Below are 21,984 nucleotides of genomic sequence, written 5' to 3' on the forward strand. Positions count from 1 at the left end.
AGGATGCAAATAACTATTAATTCTCAAAACACAACATTAGATCAGTGACAGGTCTATTTACAAAAAAGGGATCAATTGACCTCCCTTTTTTGCAATGTCCCTTTATATATGCAGGTGTAATAATCAATTAAACTCCCCTTCACATGAAAAAAAATTAAGAGGTTTGTTATTGACCGCAGAAAGAAAAAATGCCTGGATCAGCCACTGCATACAATCACACCTGGTAAACCACAGGCTTCGAGTAGAGTAATAAAAGAAGTGGGGATGAAGGGAGGGATACCACAATACAAATCTTAAACATTTGAATGCCTTTATGTGAATATCAATAGTGAAGTAGGCTACAACTTCACTGTTCAGCAGATAATCTACATGGAGGGTTAATCAATAAAATAAATTAAAAATTAGAATACAACATCAACCATAGCAACTAAAGCATATTCCAGAACAAGAAAAGCTCAAGTACCAAAATTCGCTGATCACTCTGCTTATATATGTGACTAAAGTAAAGAGGAAAAGAACAGAGATAAATTAACAACAAAGCACATACAAAAGGGCTTCTGTTTAAAGCAGTTCACTAACCCAACCACCATTATAGCAATGGCTGGAAAAGGAAGGATGGTTTTGGGTCCAAAAGTATATATTGCTGATGCACTGAACAACAGTATGGGGACCAAATTTCAATGTCTGGGTAACACAGACTGCATGCTTTCCAACAGTTAAATATCTACAAAGGGAAAAGTGAACTGCAGTCACCCAGTACAAATTCAAGGAAATACCAGCTCGAAGATCCTGAACAGATTCCTTTAACACACAACTGGCAATGAGAAAGGGTGGGGGTCGGAGACTGAACAACATCAAATAATTCACTTACCACCCATCCTTGAAGAGTACAGGTTAGATGAAGATCCCTGAGAGTTGCCAACACCATCAGATCTGACATTAAAAAGCATTATCAATGAATAAAATATGTAACTGAGTACCAGAGCAGTTGTATATCTCAAGCTCTGAAGAATGTATCCAATTAATGAATAAATAAATAGAGGGAGTAGAAATTCAATCTAAAAATAGTTCACAGCAAAACTCAAACCTCAAACTTCAAGGTAAAGGAAAAGAAGACCACCAAAAAAAAAACTAGGAACTTACAGGCTTCAGGGATCACTGGACTCTGAATCAAGCATCTTTATTGCCATGATGATTGCTTATAACCTTCCCATCCTCCATCTGGCTCCTTCCTCTTCAACAAACCGCCTGCTGCAACTTGATACATCCTTGATTGCTCCTCTGCAAGAGCCTGTGAACTGGCAACAGACAATTGCCTTGATGCAAGAGTAGACGTCTCATCTCTCACGTCTATGTCTGGACCTAGAGGCCCCGAATTGAGGTCTAGCCCCTGCCTTCCCCATTTCCTGCTGCTCTCAACACTTCCATTATTGTTACTATCTGGAAGGCTAACTACAAAAGGCCTTGGATAATGGGATGGGACAGCACCAGCAGGTGCTAACACTTGAGAGTGCATTGCAGGAAAGCATAGCCTCCCACCAGATGATGAATCCACATAGGTTGTTGAACCACCTGAAAATGTGGCTGATGGCAGAGGAAAGTTGGTTCCAAAAGGAAAGACCGGATACTGAAAAGGTGTGGATGGAAAGGGCACAGCTGGAGAAGATGACAAGACCGAACCCCTGTAGACATCAGGACTAAATGGTGTGCTGCCAGTTGGGGGAGCCAACATTCTCTGCGGTCCACCAGGTGTTACTACTGGAAAAGGCTGCTCTCCTCTATCAGGCAAGATAGATTGGATCGTGACAGCCGGATATGGATTGCTGTGCGGAAACCATGAAGAAAAGTTCCCTATTTCTGGATTGTTAATCCGAAGACCAGAAACAGATGGATGTGATGGTACATTGCTCCTGGTGTGCTGACCAAATGGTGATGGTTCTGCACTCATCTCATCAACAAGAGGTCCATCATTCAAATCAAAGTCCCTGCGGACACTCACCTCACCGTTAAGAATACCACCTGATAATGATTTGATCGGCTGAAGCTGCACATCCAGCTTATGACCATTGCTCGTCAAGTGATTAAACATATCAGTGGGCTCATCCACTCTATTCAAATCAAGATCAAGTCCCCCAAAATTCCGTACAGGTGCAGAACCCACTGTTTTATCATGCAAAAGATCTCGCTTATTTGTGAAGTCAGACATAGAACTTGTACCCTGAGCACTACTTCGTGAAACAATATCCTCAAGTATTCTTTCATCAGGAACATTCAGGTCAATATCTAATGGAGGACGACTAGGCTTGGTGGCAGGTGCATCAGGAAGAGAGTTACTCATTGAACTTACTAGTGCCTCCAATGCTTTTCTAGGTTCAGCTGGCCGAAATGCACTTGTGGCTGCAGATCCCTTCCAACCAAGTTCTCCCCTATTCCTCAGTAAATCCTCTGGGGGAACAAATGGCCTTTTTGCAGCTGAAGCTACTGTAATTGAAGCAGGAAGACCACTGGAAGTAGAAGAAACAGGTAAAGGCAAGAGGCTAATTAATTGAACAGCAGTAGAAGATTCAGGGGCTGTGATGTTACTTGATTCTCCAAATTTTCCATCATCAGCATCAAAACCTTCATTCAAATCAAATTCTACTTTTGCTTCTATGTCCGACTGCACTGCAGAAAATGAAGGAGCAGCATCCACAACTGCAGATGTACACTCTTCAGCTTCATCAGCTTCAATGCTATTTAAGTTTGATCCCCCAGGCCTTGTCTGTTTTTCAGGTTCTTGGACAACTGCAGGCAACACCTTTCCAGAAGGCATCGGGCTGCTGCTGTGTTGATTACCCTGATTATTTTCCAAACTCTCCACAGAACCTCCCTTGTGATCAGCAGATGAAGCAATATTATTTTCCTCTTCAGTTTTTGGTTTTCCTGGGGTCTGACTGCTGGTGTCTGTTTCATCAGCCTTTTTAGCCTTCAACTCATCAACACTTTCAGAAATAACTTCCTTGACAGAGTCAGAATGATGCAGCACTTCTCTATTTGCCTTTAGACACTCGGGAAGCATCATAGTAGGTGGTTTCTGCTCTGTCTGCATGGCAACATTCAATTCACTATTATTATTTTTCTTGTTCTTGCTGTCAATCTCCATAGCCGGGTAAGAACATGATCCTGCAACACCTTCATTCCCAACCACCCCAGGAACATTGGCCTTAACCTCAGTTTCGAAGGAGTTGCATACCTCTTGTTTAGCATCAGGGTGACCAGCTCCATTTGACTTACCATGTGACTTTTCTTCCCACGTTTCTATATGTCCACCACTTGTATTCTTCTCTAACATGCTAGCAGAGGGCACGACTGGTGAAGTGCCTATTAATGTTTCTTCTGATTTTACATTGGCTCCTAGGGATATTTCTGCAACATGCTGCATATCCATGCTAGAACACTTCAAATGTCCAGTGACCTCCCCTGTTTGTTTTTCATGTGACAATGAAGTGGGTTTAACTTCTGTGTTCTTAGCCAGTGAATTACTTGTAATAGTACTCTGCTTCTCATGTTCACTATCAACAGGCTGACCTTGTTCAGGAGCAGGCCTATCACTCAGAGATGATTTTGATCTTGAATCATTACTTGTGCAAGAGTGCTCAGCAACAGTGGTGTTTCTTTGCGGAGAAGGAGACGGCGAAGCCATATCTGATTTGGACATTTCACTAGCAGCCACACTAGCAAGTAGGTTCATTCCAACATCGTCACCGGCACATATCGACACATTTGCTTCAGAGTATTTGACACTTTCAATCAAAGCATTCATGGAACTGAAAGATGCATCATTAAATTTACCCAGTTTACGTTCATTTCCAGATGATGAGGAAGCAGCTTTTGAGCCCTCTGCTAATTTCTTAGCATCATCACCACTTCTACAGTTATCTTCATCAGCAACGGTGGCAGGAGACCCACCTCCCTCATCAGACCTGGCCAACACCTCCTTGAAATCATTGCTTTGCCATGACTCAGTGATGACATCAGAAATGACATTAGATCTATAAGCATCATTTTTGTCCTTCAAGTTACGATCAAACTGGTCGTGCTTCTCTGACAGCACAGGAGAAGATGCCCTGCTATTCATTACAGAAGGGTCTTCAAATGATCCCCCACTAGCACTTCTTGCAGGACTACGACCTCTATTGGACAGTTTGACTATCAATTTGTGATTGTTCCCATCTACCAAAGGAACATCAACCACCTTCTCACATGTCAAGGAGGACTGCGTTAATTTTTCTGAACCTGGATTTCTGTGCAAGGAAGAATTCCTGCTTGACCCAGTTTCCTTTTGAACCCCAGATGAAGTTGGCCCAGAGAATCCATTCATTGATTTACGGTGCCGAGAAGAACCGCCAATGATCTTATTTGCATTCATTGAAATGGCAGTAGAGCTCCTTGCATCTTCCTTCCCAGAATAACCGCCAGTTTTAGTATGATCACTAGAACAAGATTGGCTATTGTTGTGAGACTGACTAGAACTGCTGCTTTTTTCATCTCCTGCTGTTGTTAGAGGAGGATCAGAGCCACTATTAAGACCAGTATTTCTGGGCAGTCCCTCTTTTAAGTTATTACCCACTGATGCAGAAGATGGTGCTGATTTCATGGAACCTGGAGATGGAGATGGAGATGCAGACTTGGTTGTAGTATCACCCTGGACAAGCTTGACTGGAGCATTTTTTGAAGCCGAAAGTTGTGCAACTGAACTCTTCATTGCAACATCAGAGGCAGCACCTGAATTTCTGTTCCCACCATGTGAAACTTCTGGAAGTCGTGGTCTTGCTGCCCAGGAAACAGCCTGGTTAGAACCAGACTTTGCATCCATTTCAGCCTCAACACGCTTCTTCCATGTGTCGACCAGACTTCTAGCTTTCTTCTGAATTTCCAAGTTCTTATGTGTGCGCAGATGGTTCACTGACTTGCCAATGTTACACATTTGTAAGGCGTGAAGATTTACAGGGAGTTTATCAAGTGCACGGAGTAAAACTAAAAGAAATTCCTCTATAGATTTTTCACTATCCTTGGAACCACTGCCATCCCCAATCTTCCCTTTATGCACCTCCTGCAGCCATTCGTCAAATACAGGCAAGCCCCTAAGCTGCACAAATCTATTAAGGCAATCAAACTTATCTGTGCCCGCGACCACACCGGCCAGTACAGACCGACCAGCCAAGTCTATCTTCTTTTCATTTTTCTCAGGCAGCATGAGCTGCACTAATTTTTCAACACCTTCAGAATCTACAAGCCCTCCCTTTTCTGTAAATTTAGCAATCTCAGACTTCCAAACGCTTTCAGGCCTAGAGTGTCCAGAACCCCCATCATCAATTTTTGAATAACGCTCTCGTTTAACAGGCTCAGAGCCTTGATCTCCTCGCTCCCTTTTCTTTCCCTTAACTTGAGAAGGAAAGGATGAGGCACCATTGTGTACATTATCTGACCCAGGTTTTAGCTGTGATGTTGATGTGGGACCATTCACTGGCTTTGGAGAACGTCCCCCTGGTTGCACAGTTGCATGCATTTCTATGCTTGTCTTATATAATAGCTGATCTACTTCTTCTTGCCGTTCCTGTGAAAAAGAAAAGAAATATCAACTACCACTAAGGATGGGTAAAACCATAAGAAGTGTGCCAAATAGATAGATTAACATGCAAAAAGTGCAAGCAAAACATACATTAATATAATCTTGGTCAGTTAGCCACCATAAACACTTGTTTGTAATGTCGTAAACTCGCCGGCACACAAAAGAGCAAATTCCTGATGGAAGTTCAACACCTTTTGCAAGGAATGCAACTTTACACGGATGGAGCAAAGATGCAGCAGGAATCTCATCCTTATGAAAGGAATAGAATACTTCGTTTGGCGCAGCTTCCAATAGGATGCCTTTGCCAAGCTTTACTTCAGCAGGTCGATAGAGCCAATTAACACACAACTTGTTGTTCTCTTTACCAGTAGTCAGCCACCGAATTATTCCAATGAAAGGTGGGGAATCCCGGGGGGGTTTGAAAAGAGCACAATCTCCAATGCTGATCTTGCGTCCGTCCTGTTAGATAAAAGAAAACAGAGAACTTCAGTGAAATGTTATACACTTTATCTGAAAAAAGACAGCTAAATAAAATTGCATTTCTGAATCAGTGAATTCTTCCAGACATATAAATAGTTATTTGGAGTTTATGAAGGCAATGGTTTCAAAACAATAGGTTAGATAATCATGGTCAGCATTCATCAATAACGTCACTAGTGCACCATTGTAATCAATTCCCGTGATTACAAAATTCTTTATTTTTAACTTCAATGTTTGGCCTCCTTGTCAAATTTATTAATACCACAATAGTGAATTATCAACTACTGACAAGCACATAGGATTGCCTCAATCCACCAAGGCGTTGTCACATCAGCTTTAATACTCAGATTTTTCCACATAAGGGGAAAAAAATGAAAGACACTGACCTATACTCAGTGTTCCAAGGAATGAATAGCAATTTCACACCCACAGCGATCACCTATTCATTTTCCAGTCTCATTTATAGAACAGAGGCCCAAAGTTCACAAGAAAAATCAGAACTCCATCTAGGAACCCAGAATACCCAAAAACCATAATTTCTTCAAATCCTATATGAATCCAGTCATCACTCACTATTCTCCAGAATCAAACTCTTAAACTCATATAAAACCATTCCATCCAGCCATTCCATCCTCTCCGCCAATGCAAGACAAGATTCCTTAGAACAAAAAGTCGATCCACTTCCTATTGACCACAGCTTAATCAAATCATTTTCACCTCAATCACTTAAATCACCAAAATAAAATCCCCTCATCCAGCCCAAAATCCACACCTACAAAAACCCCCAAAACTCTTTCATTGAGCGAGAGCCAAAAATCAAAACCAAAAATAAAAGAAATTGAGAAGAGAAAAAATAATAGTAGTACCTTGTAAAACGAATTAGCTGAAGACAGCGATGAAGAAGACGAAGAAACATCACCACCTACAACCGAATTGCCACGGTCGGGTCCTGTCCACATGTGCAGGCCTGTTTTCCTTTCCTCACATGCCCGCCCATGCATAGCCTGGCATTTTCGCCCTCGAGTACCATCAATCCCTTCTCCTTGATTCCAAAACCCAACCTCCGCTCCAACACCTTCTATCAATTTCACCCACTAGATCCACCTGAAAGCCCTATGTTTCCACCATCCACACCACAATCGAAACCCTAATTTTTCACTTCACCAATCGAATTCGAATCACAAAGCCTCCGATTCCTTAAACAATCGATCCAACTCCGGCTCCGATCCTCGGATTGACGAGAACTGAAGGCGCGCTTTCGATCTACAGAGAGAAGAAAGAGAGATATAGAGATAGAAAGAGAGAAATCGAAGAGAGAGAGACGGCGAAAAAAATGAAAAGGTGTACTTGGGTACTTGGAAGAGCAGGGAAGGGCAGATCGGGCAGGACGGGCAGAAGAGTGATAGAGTTACCAGGCGGTGAGGTAGGTGACATAATGAGTAGAGAACATGTCAGAATATGACTGGAGTAGATTGGGTGATAAAATTGTTGACTGACTTAAAAAGGCAGTGGTTGACTTTGATTTGTTACGTGGGGAATTAGTTTTTATATTTTTCTGCTGTGGGGTCTAGTTGGGGAATGATAGAGTGACCTTGAGGGAGAAGAGTAGTTGGGGGCAACCGCAACAGGGGGTAAAAACGTAAATAGAGAGAAGGAGAGGGTTTGCCAGTCACATGTGGGCATATGATGGCGAAGTTAAGGTTGTCCTGACTTGTTCCAACACACACATTAGTAAAGTAAGAAAGGGGGATGATGTAAATGTTCTGTTTCTGGCAAGAAAATGATTTTTCAGGTTCTTTGCTTGAGTAAGCATCACCCATTTCTATTCTCTAGTATTTTGTTTTCTTTTTTTTGTTTTCTTTTTTTTTTTTTTTGTCCTAAAGTGATTTGCATAACATTGTACTCTTTCTGTTAACTTACTTAAACCCCTTTTTTATTGACAAGAGGATCGTTGGTTGACTCTTCATGGGCTCAAGTTTCTGTTTTAGAATTTTACTGGGCCTAAGCCTCTCATTCTTGACTTGGCCCAACTTATTATTCATTCATTTGTTTGTTTGTAACAGTTAATGGGAACCTTAAATTAAATCAAAACTGAAAAATTAGCTGAAATAAACCAAATCAATGGGTTTTTAATTACCATTTTCATCTTTAAAACCAAAATGAAATGAAAATAATAATAGTAATAATGATAATAATTGGACCGAACTGAATACTTTTAAATCAAACCGAACTACTCAATTTGATTCAAAATTTTGGTTCAACCCGGATTACATTCATACCTAGAAAAAGGACCATCCTTGGAATGGACTACAAGGCAATGTCTAAAAATCTATAGAGAAGAAGATACACAAATTGTAATAGCAAAAAAAAAAAAAAAAAGGGCAATATCCTCGGTATGTTTCTTTCACACACATTTAATGATTGAAATGGGTAGATGAATATGTAGGTGCACTTACATTTCATTGAAAAAACAAAAAATCTTGTCCAATAAAAAAAAAACGTGTCACTAAAGCTTGTCCACTACAAACTTATAGAAATCTGCTTTTTAGATTTGAGAACAAGAATGATTTTAATTTTGATACTTGAACTTGGCAGTCGCAATCTCAATTCCCTTTTCCCCATGTCTCTTAGCATGGGGTGCACATAATACAACTCTGGACAGTCAAAGGGGCCCCTCTTTATCTCCTTATCACTAACATTATTACGTTGGATGTTCAATTTTTTTTTCCCCAAAAACAAAAATTGAATTGACAGAAAATGAATATGGAAAGAAATGCAACCATCTCAGATTTCACAGACAATGGAACCAACAAACAACCACAGACCAGTTCCTGCTGATTGACACAAAATGATGACAATAACAGTAACTAATATATATATATATAAGTATAAACTTGAAAGCTTAACAACAAATTTCAGTGTTAGCGTAAGAACTACAATATTAGTAACTAGTGAATAATGGAACCAAACGTGAGAACCCAAAATGGCTATTGCAAAGAGAGATTTAAGGTACCATAAAGAAAGGAGGACGAGTTTTGATTGAAGGTTGAAGATAAAAATTGTCAAAGAGAACCGACATAAATGTTCGCCAATCACCAGCAGAATCTGACCTATCTCCTAATTATGTTTTCGGTACTTGTTAACCTACCTCCAACTATACTTCTCACAGACAAAAACAAAGAATTCAATAAGTTCATAATCAAATAGCTGATGATATTATGAAACTGCATTAACTATTAGGGGGATGTAGTAACCTTACACCAAGGAAAATACAGCAATATCACATCCCACCAACAAGCCCACAAAGCACCTCCAGAATTTTGGAAGTCTTCACAAAGCATTTATCATCCTCTTCATCTCAGCTGACCTCCTGGGATCTGGCTCTTCAATTGCTCTCTCAGTGAGTACATGCTTGATTCGACACATAGACTTACTCACCTGAATTTCATCAACCATTGAAACAACATAATAAACAGCTGGACTCTAGCTAGACTGATACATAGATATGGGGAAAAAGTATTGGATTCATGATATGACATATTTAATTCAAAGATGTAATATTCAAGAAAGATTCATCCACTTTGTTCTTATTGCTAATAGTTACAACATAAGTGAAGACAATCCAATTACATCACTTTATGTGTCATTGCAAGTAACACATTACAAAAGCATAAAGGAATAATGAGCGAAAAACGAAAAGTTATCTGTATACTAGATCCCATTATGGATCAAATGCCAAAGGATCAGCCTATAATAATTGGGATTTAAGCCTGAAGTAGTGGATAAATCACTTCAGGTATCATACTTATTGCAGCTAATATGCTTACAGTCCAGCAGAATGAACAGTGTAAACAAATATGAGTTGAAATATTGCATCCTCCGCTGGCCATCATCAGCAAGGAAGCAGATTACTAAAACTTCCACCGGGGGCCATTCATAAACTGCAACTCCAAACATCACATATATGCTTCACATATATAGTAGGCCATAGTCCTTCATTTCATGTGCACAAAATCCTAGATATTTTTGATCCGGTGAAGAAATATTTTTAGATGACCAGTATACAACCAGCAAAAAAGCTCTGGGTGGGGAGATCAATCAAATGAAGGTAGCTTAGCCAGCAACACATTCCTTTTTAGTAATTTACTGTTTAATAGTACATTGTCATCTCATTCAAATTAGCTATGGACACCGGAAGATCGAGGACAATGTTTAAAGAGCTGAGAGAAACCAAAGGCCCACATTCATGTGCTATATTGAACACAATGAAAGAAAAACTAAGCTCTACCTTAGGTAAACGCTCTGGATTTGGAAACCTTAGGTTCTGAGCATGAAGCATCTGGCGTTGAGTCATCAGCATGTTTTTCTCCTTTAACATAACATACCATAGCTTCTGAAGATCGTCCCAAGACTTCAGGCGTAGTTCAGAAGCTTTCCAACTTCGACCTGGAAGTAATAAAGTTCATTAAGGAAATTAAATATTTAATGCAATCATTTAAAGAATACAAAATGTTCTCTCTTTCTAGGATCAAAGGACATGAAATTTTCAGATATAAAAAGCAAAATTCCTAAGGTCATTCAATCACATCATAACACAAACAGTAAGAAAAATAACCCAATGCTAATTAAGCTGATTGAAAGCTGAAACTAATTTAAATTAGAAATTTCCATCTCATACTACTTGAAAAATTATAATGTTATTGAGTTTTGTTAATCAGAATACTTTACATATATAATATCATATATATTAGTACCATGATCTCTCTGGCTTTCTATTCCTGTAAAAATATATATATATATATATATATATATATATATATAAATAAAAAAATAAAAAAAAAAAAGCAAAAATGTGAATTACTTAGCATGTTAGCACATACTTATACACTATCGCAGGTCTCGATTTATGTTGCTTAAAACTCATATATAACTGAATGTCATTAAGCAAAACTGGGAAACTGAAAAATTACAATGTCATTAATTTAAATTAAGCATTTTCATCTCACACATGAGTTAAAAAAATTACAATGTTCTTGATTAATTATCTATCAGAATAATTCTTATATGATATCATACAAACAGGTATTCAAAAGAGAATGCAAAAATGTTAATTACTTAGCATGTGAGCATATACTCATGTACTACAGCAGGTCCCAGTTTATGTCACTTAAAACCCAGATATTAGTATTACATACGGGTACGCATCCAGGGGTTGGACTCAACTAAGAATATTATGTCTGTCTTGTAAATTAAATATTGTCTTTTCTTTTTAATTGAAACGATGGTAAGGGTTGAACAAGGTCAATCATGATAATAACTTAAACAATTGTCCCCAGAATAATTTAACCCCACAATCTAATGTAATGAAGTCTACAAGACTATAATCAATTAGCAGTAGTTAAATTTTAGAAACAGAGAGTCTTATACCATAGAAAATTTTGTTGTCCTCATCCTGGCTTCTATCTGCTTCAAAGAACTCCTCGAGAGGGTTACGTGCAAACTGAATCGTAGCAGCAGCAGCAGCAGAGGTTTCAGATTTAGCAGCAGAAAAGAGGGTTCTCCCAATAAATCTTGTCATAAACATGACTGAATTAGACACCTACATAATAGAAGAAGCTAAGAGTATCAGGGTCAAGTGTATAGCAGATTGACATAATAGACTGATGGGAGGATAAATTGGGAGGATAATAAATAAACAAGAAAAGAAAATGAGAGATTGAAATTAAGACGCAGAATCCGGAGTCAATCAAACAAGAATTTTGTGAAATCGAAAAGAGGCAATACCTGAATAAGCAATGAACAAGATGAGCTCTTCGATGCAGAGTGGCAGGGTTTTAGGGACAGACTGACAGGGGGTTTAACCGTTTAGCAGAGCTTCACCGGAGAAATTAGTAATCACGGAACGGGGTTCCGTTTGATATAGTTGGGCTTGGGCCTGTATTAGGGACAATTCAGAGTGGATCATAGCCCCTGTGGAATTCTTTTGATTATTATTTTTCTGCTTGTGTTCATATAGATTTATCGACTTGGAAATGAGAAAATCCGAAAGTGGGTCAGTTACAATGTCACAGCTTTGTCGCTGATTTCCATTTTTTTTTTTTTTTTTACTTTTTTTAACAAAGTTACACCACACGTGGCGCAACGGAGGACAACTCAAACTCATTCATGTCTTTCACATCGTAGGCATGATTAGTTGATTACGTACCGGCCGGTCTAATATCCCCCTGAAACGCTGATTTCAATACATACATTTTGATAATTTTCATTTTAATGCTATTATTATTTCATATAGTAGTAAATAAAACTCTTTTCTTAGATAAGTTAACTTGGGACGTGGCATTGATTCGAGTTCTTTCCTCTCAATATTAGCCGGAAGAGAAAAAAGAAAAAGGAAACAAAATTCTCGAAAAAATAACATTAGCCAATTATCTTGCTTGCAATTTTTTTTATTATTATTATTTTTTCCATCTTTGTTACCACTTCAAAACATCCCATGTTTGAGTGGGACCAAAATTCTGCATCAAAGAGCTTAAGACAAGACATTGGTGAAAGCCATTCATAATGAACTGATCTAGTCCAGTTAAAACAGTCCGCATATGATCCAATCAATCTTGAAGTCTACTACTAGTACTACTTCTAAAACCCTCCAACACAAAGCAAAACCCAAACGAAACAGCAGCAGCAGCCATGGACCTAGACGAGGTAATTTTATCAATTAGACTATCCCTTTACAAAAAGTAAATTAAAGAAAAACAAATTACATTGTATCCCTACAGGATATTTCCTTCTGTACTTCTAATTTTTCTATACGTAGGAAATTTAATTGAAGAGCATGAACTATACTGGAAGATAACATTATTACGAAACATTAGTACGAATCAAAGCAAAAACAGAACCCCGCAGAGTGGGGTGGGGGAAGGAGGAGATCTGCTAGGGGGCGAGTACAATATAAATCAATCAAACAAACCTCATTATACACATTCACATTACTCCCCCATATAGACTCGAACAAACCCATTCAAATGAACCTGCAGTATTAAGCATGTCTCCCAAAAAAGTAAGGATAGACATGAATCGTAAATCATCAAAATTCAATATAAAGAACCATAATGCCTCATATTAAGTTGACAGGCACTAAACTTTTAATTTTTTTTTTTTTCTTTTATCAGATACAATTAAACTCTAGATCAGATTTCACCTGTCATTTGAATCGTCCTACATAATGTCCATTTTGCTACTATATATATGTGATTAAAAGAAAGCAAGGGGGGAAAGGAAGATAAATTAACATCAAAGCACATACAAAAGGGCTTCTGTTTAGAGCAGTCCACTAACCCATCCTACATTCTTGGAAAGGCTGGAAAAGGATGGATGGTTTTCGGTCCAACAGTATGAAATGTTGATGCACTGAATAACAGCACGGGCCACCAATTTCCAATGTCTGGGTAACAGAGACTGCATGCTGCTTTCCAACAGTTTAACATATCTACAAAGGGGAAAGCGAACAGCAGCCACCCAGGACGAATTTAACGAAATATCTGCTCGACCCCTAACAGATTCCTTAAGATACATTTCATACAGCGAAAGATGGGGTTGGAGATCAGATGACATCAAATAACTCACTTACCACCCTTCCTTGGAGAGCATGAGTTAGATGACGACCTCTGGATGCTAGTCAGCATCAATCGAAGATATCTGAAATTGAAAAGAAGAATGAAAAAAAAATAATAAAAAAACAATTAATTGAACATTTATGTATTACTCGATGCAATTCCATTCATCAAATCTATATGTCTAAATACACGAGGAAAAAATAAAGAAATCTCAATGAAACATGAAAAAATAAAGAAATCTCAATGAAACATGTAAAAGTATGTGGAAATACTTACGGGCTTCAAGGATTATCAGATGTTGCCATTAAGGATCTCTACTGCCATGATGATTGCTTGTAACCTTCCCACCCACCCTCTGGTTCCTTCCTCTTCAAGAAACTGCCTGCCACTTGATACATCCTTGACTGCTCCTCTGCAAGGGCCTGTGAACTGGCAACAGACAATTGCCTTGATGCAAGAGAAGATGTCTCATCTCTCCCTTCCATATCTGGGCCGAGAGGTCCTGCATTGAGGTCTAGGCCTTGCCTTCCCCATTTCCTGTTGCTCTCAGAGCCACTGTTGTTGCTACTGTCCTGGAGGCTAACAACAAAAGGCCTTGAATAATGGGACGGGACTGCACCAGCAGGTGCTAATACTTGAGAATGAACCGCAGGAAAGCATAGTCTCCCACCGGATGATGAATCCATATATGTTGTCGAACCACCAGAAAATGTGGCTGATGGTAGAGGGAAATTGGCCCCAAAAGGAAATACAGGATATTGAAATGGTGAAGCCGGAAAAGGAACTGCTGGAGCAGATGATAACACTGGCCCCCTGTAGACTTCAGGATTAAATGGGGTGCTGCAAGTAGGGGGAGCCATCATCCGCTGAGGCCCACCAGGGGTGACCATTGAAAAAGGCTGCTCCCCTCTATCAGGCAAGATAGATGGGATGGCAACAGCTGGATAGGGATTACATTGAGGAAACCATGAAGAGAAATTCCCTATCTCAGTACTGTTTAACCGAAGGCCAGAAACAGATGGCTGGGATGGTGTAATATTCCTGGTGTGTTGACCAAATGGAGATGGTTCAACACTACCCTCATCCACAAGTGGCCCATCATTCAAATCAAAGTCCCTGCGAATGCTCGACTCTCCATTAACAGCTGCAACTGAAGACGTTTTGAATGCCTGAAGATGCACATCCATCCTACGCCCATTACTTGTTAAGTGATTACCTATATCACTTGGCTCGTCCACTCTATTCAAATCAAGATCAAGTCCCCCGGAGCTCCGAAAAGGTGTAGAATCCATAACACTTTCATGTGCCAGTTTACAATTATTTGAAAAGTCAGCTAGAGAAACTGTACCCCGAGAAGAACCTCTAGAAGCTAAATCTTCAAGGATTCTTTCATCTGGAACATTCAAGTCAAAATCCAACGGTGGACGACTGGGCCTTGCAGTGCCTGCATCTAGAACAGATATGTGACTTGTACCTATTGTCGCATCCAAAGATTTTCTAGGTTCAGCTGGACGAAAGGCACTCGTGGCCGCTGATCCCTTCCAACCAAGTTCCCCCCTATTCTTCAGCAAGTCCTCTGGAGGAACAAAGGGCCTTTTTGCAGCAGAAGCCACTGTAATGGAAGCAGGTAACCCACCAGATCCAGAAGGAACAGGTAAAGGCAATGGGCTAATCAACTGAATAGCAGCAGAACATTCAGGTGTTCTCAAATTATTTGGTTCCCCATATCTCCCATCATCAGCAGCATTGAAGCCTTCATTTAAATCAAATTCCAGTTTTGCTTCAATATTTGACCCCACTGCAGGAGATAACGAAGCAGCGTGTGCAGCAGCAGATGTACATTCCTCAGTTTCATCAGCGACAATGCCAGTCAATTTTGATCCTCTAGACCTCCCTTCCTCCTCTGGTTCTTGCAATCCAGGCGATGGATTGTGATGAACTGGGCCACCACTATGTTGTCCTTTAGGCTGGTTACCTTCTAGACTCTCCTCTGCAGACTCAACCTTGCAATCAGTAACAGCTGAACCAACATTTTTTTCTTGGGCAATATTTTCTTTTTCATTATGCTGACTCCCACCATCTGTTCCCTCAATCTTTTCAACCTTAAGCTCACCAACAGTATTATTTTCAGAAACCATATCCTTGTCAGAACTGGAAGGATGCAGCACTTCCCCAACCGTAACTTTTGCGAATTGAGGGCAATTTGTAGCTGGATGTTTTTGGTCTGTTTGCAGATTAATATTCAACTCTTCATTTTTATTCTTCAAATTCTCCCCATCTATCTCCATTGATGGATACGGCAATGATTCTTCAACAGGTTCAGTCCCACCATCTACTCCTGAAACATCAATCTTACTCTCACTTACAAGACAACTATGCAACTTCTCATTTGTATCGGACATGCTATCTACATTTGTCTTGCTATCTGCCTTTCCGTCCCATGTTTCTTTGTCTGCATATGGTTTATCTATTGTGCTTGCAGTGGGCACTGCCACTGAAGTGGCTGGTGATGTTTCTTCTGATTTCACATTCTTTCGTTGGCAGAATTCTGCAATTTGCTGCACATCCATACCAAAAGTACCTGGATGCCCATTGAGCACCTCTGTTTTATCCTCAGTGATCTTAGCTAGTGACACACCAGCAATAGTCCCCCGCTTCCCAAGCTCATCATCAATGCCATCAACGGATGATTTACTGTCTCGAGCGTTATTGCCAGGAGATGACTTTAGTCTTGAATCACTGCTTGTGCAAGAGTTATCAATAGTAGTGGCGTTTCTTTGTGGAGAATGATTTGGAGAACCCATTTCTGATTTGGACATCTCTCTAGTAGCCACACTAGCAAGTAGGTTCATTCCAACATCATCTCCAAGTGACATGGATGCATTTACCTCAGAGTACTTGACACTTTCAATCAAAGCATGCATGGAGCTGAAAGATTCCTCATGCGATTTGCCAGATTTATGTTCATTTCCAGATGATGAGGAAGCCGCTTTGGGGACATCTGCTAATTTCCTACTGTCATCACCAGTCCTACAGTTCTCTTCATCAGGAACAGTGGCAGGAGACCCATCACCCTCATCAGACCCAGTAAGTACCTCTTTGAAATCATTGCTTTGCCACGACTCGTTATTGACATCAGAGATAACATTAGATCGATAAGCATCACTCTTTTCCTTCAAGTTACGATCAAATTGATCATGCTTCTCTGAAAGCACTGGAGAAGAAGCTCTGCTATTCATGACTGAGGGATCTTCTAAAGATCCTCCACTAGCACTTTGTGCAGGACTACGGCCTCTATTAGGTATTTTAACAATTAATTTATGGTTATTACCCTCTCCCATTGGAACATCAGCTGCCTTATCGCATGTCAAACTGGACTGCGATAATTTTTCTGCACCCTGACCTCTGTGCAAGGAAGAATTCCTACTTGACCCAGTCTCCCTTTGGATCCCAGATGAGACTGGACCTTGGAAACCATTGATTGCTTTACGATGCCGAGAAGAACCACCAATGATCTTATTTGCAGTCATAGAAACAGCCGTAGAGCTCCTTGCATCCTCCTTTCCAGAAATCCCCCCAGTCTTGGCATGGTCACTGGAGCAAGATTGGCTGTTGTTGTGGGACTGACTGGAACTGCTGCTTTTCTCATCCCTTGCAGCAATTATAGGAAGGTCTGATGCACCACTAACACCAGTATTACGGGCCTGTCCTTCTTTCAAGCTATTGCCCACTGATGTAGAAGATGGTATAGATTTTATTGACCCCGGAGAACCAGATGCAGACTTGGTCACCATCTCCCCCTGGACAAGCTTGACTGGAGCATTTTTTGAAGCAGAAAGTTGGGCAGCTGAACTTTTCATTGCAACCTCAGAGGATGTACCCAAATGTCTGTTCCCACCATGTGAAACTTCTGGAAGTCGCGGCCTTGCAGCCCATGCAACAGCCTGATTAGAACCAGATTTTGCATCCATTTCAGCCTCAACGCGTTTCTTCCATGTGTCAACTAGGCTTCTTGCTTTCTTCTGAATTTCCAAGTTCTTATGTGTGCGCAGATGGTTCACCGACTTGCCAATATTACACATTTGCAATGCATGAAGATTTACAGGTAGTTTATCCAATGCACGGAGTAAAACTAAGAGAAAATCCTCGATTGATTTATCACTATCCTTGTGGCTGCTACCATCACCAATCTTCCCTTTATGCACCTCCTGCAGCCACTCATCAAATACAGGCAAGCCTCTAAGCTGCACAAACCGATTAAGGCAATCAAACTTCTCTGTGGCTGCTATGACACCAGCCAGTAATGACCGGCCCACCAAATCTATCTTTTTATCATTTCTCTCAGGCAGCATGAGTTGTACCAATTTCTCAACCCCTTCAGAGTCAACAAGCCCCCCTTTTTCCGTAAATTTAGCAATCTCCGATTTCCAAATACTTTCTGGTCTACACTGACCAGAATCACCATCATCCATTTTAGAACAACGTTCTCGTTTAACAGGCTCAGAAACCTGATCTCCCCGTTCCCTCTTCTTTCCCTTAACTTGAGAAGGGAAGGATGAGGCAGTATTTTGTATGCTATCTGAACCAGGCTTCAACTGAGAAGTTGACGTCGGACCATTCATTGGCTTTGGTGAACGCCCACCTTGGGGCACTGTTGCATGCATTTCTATGCGTGTTTTATACAATAGCTTATCTACTTCTTCCTGTCGTTCCTGTGAAAAAGAATATTAACCACCACAAATAATCAATAATCCACAGCAAAGCGATTGAAATGCATCTAAAACTTACATTAATATAATCCCGATCAGTTAGCCACCATAAACACTTGTTTGTAATGTCATAAACTCGCCGGCAGATAAATGAGCAAATCCCTGATGGAAGTTCAACACCTTTAGGAAGGAAGGCAACTTTACACGGATGGAGTAACGATGCAGCAGGAATCTCATCCTTATGAAAGGAATAGAATATTTCGTTTGGCGCAGCTTCCAAAAGGATGCCTTTGCCAACCTTTATTTCAGCAGGTCGATACAGCCAATTTACACCAACCTTTGACTCGCTCTCTTTCCCGGTAGTCAGCCAGCGAATTATTCCAATAAAAGGTGGGGAGTCCTTGGGTGGTTTGAATAGAGCACAATCTCCAACACTGATCTCACGTCCATCCTGTTGGGTGGGATTGGGGCGGGGGGGAGCAAAGAGGCAATTTTAGTGAACTAGCAAATAATTTATCTGAAAATGAAACTTTATTTACAAAAAAAAAGAGAGAGAGAGAGAGAGAGATAAACTCTTCCAAAATGTAGAAAATGCAGTATGAACTGTAAATATAAACATAAAGATAAATATTTTTAGAAATAATAGGTTAAAACATCATGGTCAATCTCACTAATCAGTATCTCATAGAGTAACATTATCATCATCATCATGTAAAATTCTGAGGATTCAAAAATTCATACTTTGTAGTCTCAACAAGCAGCTTTCATTCTCACCTTTATAAGTCTAGAATCTTAACCAAATTATCAAAAGTCACTCATTTACAAATGCACAAAAAAGAAGGCACAAAGAGAAAATTAGACAAAATAAATTGTTTTAGTGACTAAATTCCAGAAACTCCCAATTCTTAGAGCAGCAAGGAATCAAATAAATAGATGCACCAGCTTACATATTAATGTCTTTCAATATTCAATTCAGAAGATATTTATTTCAAGAAAAATGCTTCTAATGTCTGAAGCCTACACAAAGTATTAACCCAACAAAAGACCCCTAATATACAGTTGAAAACTTTAAACCATCATTGGAACCATACACAAGCAAATATTCCATTTTAATGACAGGACATAAAATCTTAGGTCATCAAACTGTCTTTCAAAACGATAGACTGGGAAACCTGGATCTAGTCCTCTAAAAACTCTAAAAAAAAGAAGGATTAATATCCAAAATAAAGTGCACACACAGACAAGTCCATTGACTATCATTGCTTAAGAGATATGGCCTATGAGTAAAAATTCCTACCATTTTAAGTACAATAAAAAAAAATTGAAATATGCAGTCTTCATAGGACAAAACATTCTCAACCTCTTCTTCTACAAATGAAAATCCATATGTATTGCAACCAAACAGCATATATTAATTCATTTCTTATAAAATATTTTCTAACAGGATAGTTTCTGTGAAAAATAGTTTCACAAAAAAATACTACTTTCCACAAAGCAAACAAGCATAACCGTGTTTTTACCATATCATTGTCACATTGTTTATTTCTCAAAAAGTTGTCACAATAACATTTCTGCACTATTTTTTATGGATTCAATGAAGCACTACTCCAAATGTTTGTCTTAATCCTAGGAAAGGACAACGCACAGCAAAATGCAAAGACATACATGCACCAGGAAATATGCATCTCTTGACAAAAATAAAAAAGAAGACAACGAAAACCTATCTAGTATGAGAATTAAGGGGAATGATTATCCCAAATCACAATTTCTCTAAACTAGCAAGCTAACGGGACAATGCTGCAGAATCCTAATTTGCACCAATTGTTTAATATTTTAAAAAATCCAAATTTATGTATTTGCTTTGTGCTTACATTCACCACAACTATCTATAATCAGCACTCATCGACAAGCCATTTTACATTTTACAACAATACAAGACCGCAAAATTAATGACTGGATGGAAATGATTGAACAGATGGGTGCGTATTCCATTCCAGCCACACAAAGTAATGAGGTATCAACAGATGTAAGAACACCAGAAAAGTCTCAACTCCAACATTATCAAAACAGGCAACAGCAGCAATTCAGTCCATTTCCCTAAAAATTCTGCATGAAAACATCGCGTGACGGGATTCTCCAAATGCAGATTTTATCTCCCAAACTATAAAAAAAAAAAATGGAAATCCATTGCCCAAATTTCCATCAATGCTAGCCAAATAATACAAAATTACAATAAATGTTTGATCCTGTCAAATCATTAACACAAATATCTTCAACTGATATCTCCCCTTCGCATACCCAACCCAAAATCATTTCATCGACAAATAGGAGTCAAAAACCAGAAGCAACATATGAAAAACACCCCACAAAATGTACACAACGAACAAAGTACCTTGCAAAATGAATTAGCTGGAGATACCGAAGAAGAATACGAGGAAACATCACCAGCTACAACCGAATTGCCACGAGTGGGTCCTGTCCACATGTGCCGGCCCCTTTTCCTTTCCTCACCTGCCCGCCCATGCATAGCCTTGCATTTTCCCCCTCGACTACCATCAATCCCTCCTCCTTAATTCTGAAACCGAACCCTGTTCCACTTCCTTATATCTTCACCAATTCAAAACCCTAGATCCACCTCAAAGCCCAACGTTACACCTTGCGCCACCAGAATCGAAACCCTAATTTTTCACTACCCCAGTCGAATTCCAATCCCGCGAACTCTGAATTCCTGTATAATCGATTCAGCCTGAGCTCCGATCCGTCGAATTAAAGAGATTCGATCTAGAGAAGATAAAGCTCGAGATTCTTATAGAGAGAAAAGAGATGTTGAGAAGAAGAGAAGAGAGAAATCGAAGAAAGAGAGACGGCAAAAAGAAAAGTTGTTTGGGTACTTGGTAGAACAGGGCCGGGCAGGGTCGGGCAGATCGAGCAGCCCGGGCAGCGGGGTGATAGCGTTACCTGCGAATTTTAATTTTTTTTTATATTTTTTGTTGATTCTCTGTTAAAAAAAAAAATTATAGTAACAACTTTTAACTTTAACTGTCCTAAAAAATAAAAAGTAACCAAAAAATGTCTTAACAATTTTTTACAATAAACTAAACAACTCTGCAACCAATTAGATTTTAAATTGAGATTGGGCAAGCACGTGTCATTCAGTTAATTTAGAATAATTTAATTAATATCTTTAAAATACAAATCATTTTCATATTAAAATGTTTTTTTATTAAAAAAAAAAAGAAATAACCTCTTTTTTCTGATTTTCTGAAAAATGGATTCACGGGCCTGGAATAGCAGATGATCCCAAATAACAGAGGCTTTTAAGCAAAGCATAAACCAAACTGGGCCTACAGGCCCATTTTACTTGGTGATACCCACCACCACGTGTGAAAAGTGACTATTGTCAAATCTGCAAGGAAATAAAGCATCCTGGCCCCAACACTTCTGAGTGGGTTTTTTATTAGGTTGTCTATTATTGTTTTATTTGATGACATTGAGTTTTAATTTAACAATTTTTTGATAAAATAATATATTATTAGAAAATAATAACTCAAATCAATAAATTAATCCATGC

General features: G+C 39.4%; 3 protein-coding genes across 3 annotated transcripts; all 3 read right to left on the minus strand.

Annotated features, from left to right (window-relative positions):
• Window positions 1-293: 293 nt before the first annotated feature.
• LOC105640420 (uncharacterized) lies at window positions 294-7,425 on the minus strand. The gene is made up of 4 exons (XM_020681868.3): window positions 6,958-7,425; window positions 5,702-6,070; window positions 1,144-5,596; window positions 294-933 (listed from the first exon to the last, which is right to left on the minus strand). Exons 1-3 carry the CDS (start codon window positions 7,090-7,092, stop codon window positions 1,181-1,183), a joined length of 4,920 nt encoding a protein of 1,639 aa, XP_020537527.2. The 5' UTR covers window positions 7,093-7,425; the 3' UTR covers window positions 294-933; window positions 1,144-1,180.
• A 1,669-nt stretch (window positions 7,426-9,094) lies between these two features.
• LOC105640421 (uncharacterized) lies at window positions 9,095-12,027 on the minus strand. Its single transcript, XM_012224726.4, has 4 exons — window positions 11,876-12,027; window positions 11,519-11,690; window positions 10,380-10,537; window positions 9,095-9,529 (listed from the first exon to the last, which is right to left on the minus strand). The coding sequence occupies exons 2-4, from the start codon at window positions 11,673-11,675 to the stop codon at window positions 9,422-9,424; spliced, it is 423 nt and encodes a 140-aa protein (XP_012080116.1). The 5' UTR covers window positions 11,676-11,690; window positions 11,876-12,027; the 3' UTR covers window positions 9,095-9,421.
• Window positions 12,028-13,188: 1,161 nt separating this feature from the next.
• Window positions 13,189-21,286, minus strand: LOC105640422 (uncharacterized). The gene is made up of 4 exons (XM_012224727.4): window positions 20,806-21,286; window positions 18,493-18,864; window positions 13,981-18,416; window positions 13,189-13,786 (listed from the first exon to the last, which is right to left on the minus strand). Exons 1-3 carry the CDS (start codon window positions 20,938-20,940, stop codon window positions 14,019-14,021), a joined length of 4,905 nt encoding a protein of 1,634 aa, XP_012080117.1. The 5' UTR covers window positions 20,941-21,286; the 3' UTR covers window positions 13,189-13,786; window positions 13,981-14,018.
• Between the last annotated feature and the right edge of the window lie 698 nt (window positions 21,287-21,984).

The sequence above is a fragment of the Jatropha curcas genome, chromosome 10, assembly GCF_041381405.1.
Source record: "Jatropha curcas cultivar XTBG-Jc1 chromosome 10, XTBG_Jcur_1.0, whole genome shotgun sequence".
Taxonomy (NCBI): Eukaryota; Viridiplantae; Streptophyta; class Magnoliopsida; order Malpighiales; family Euphorbiaceae; genus Jatropha; species Jatropha curcas.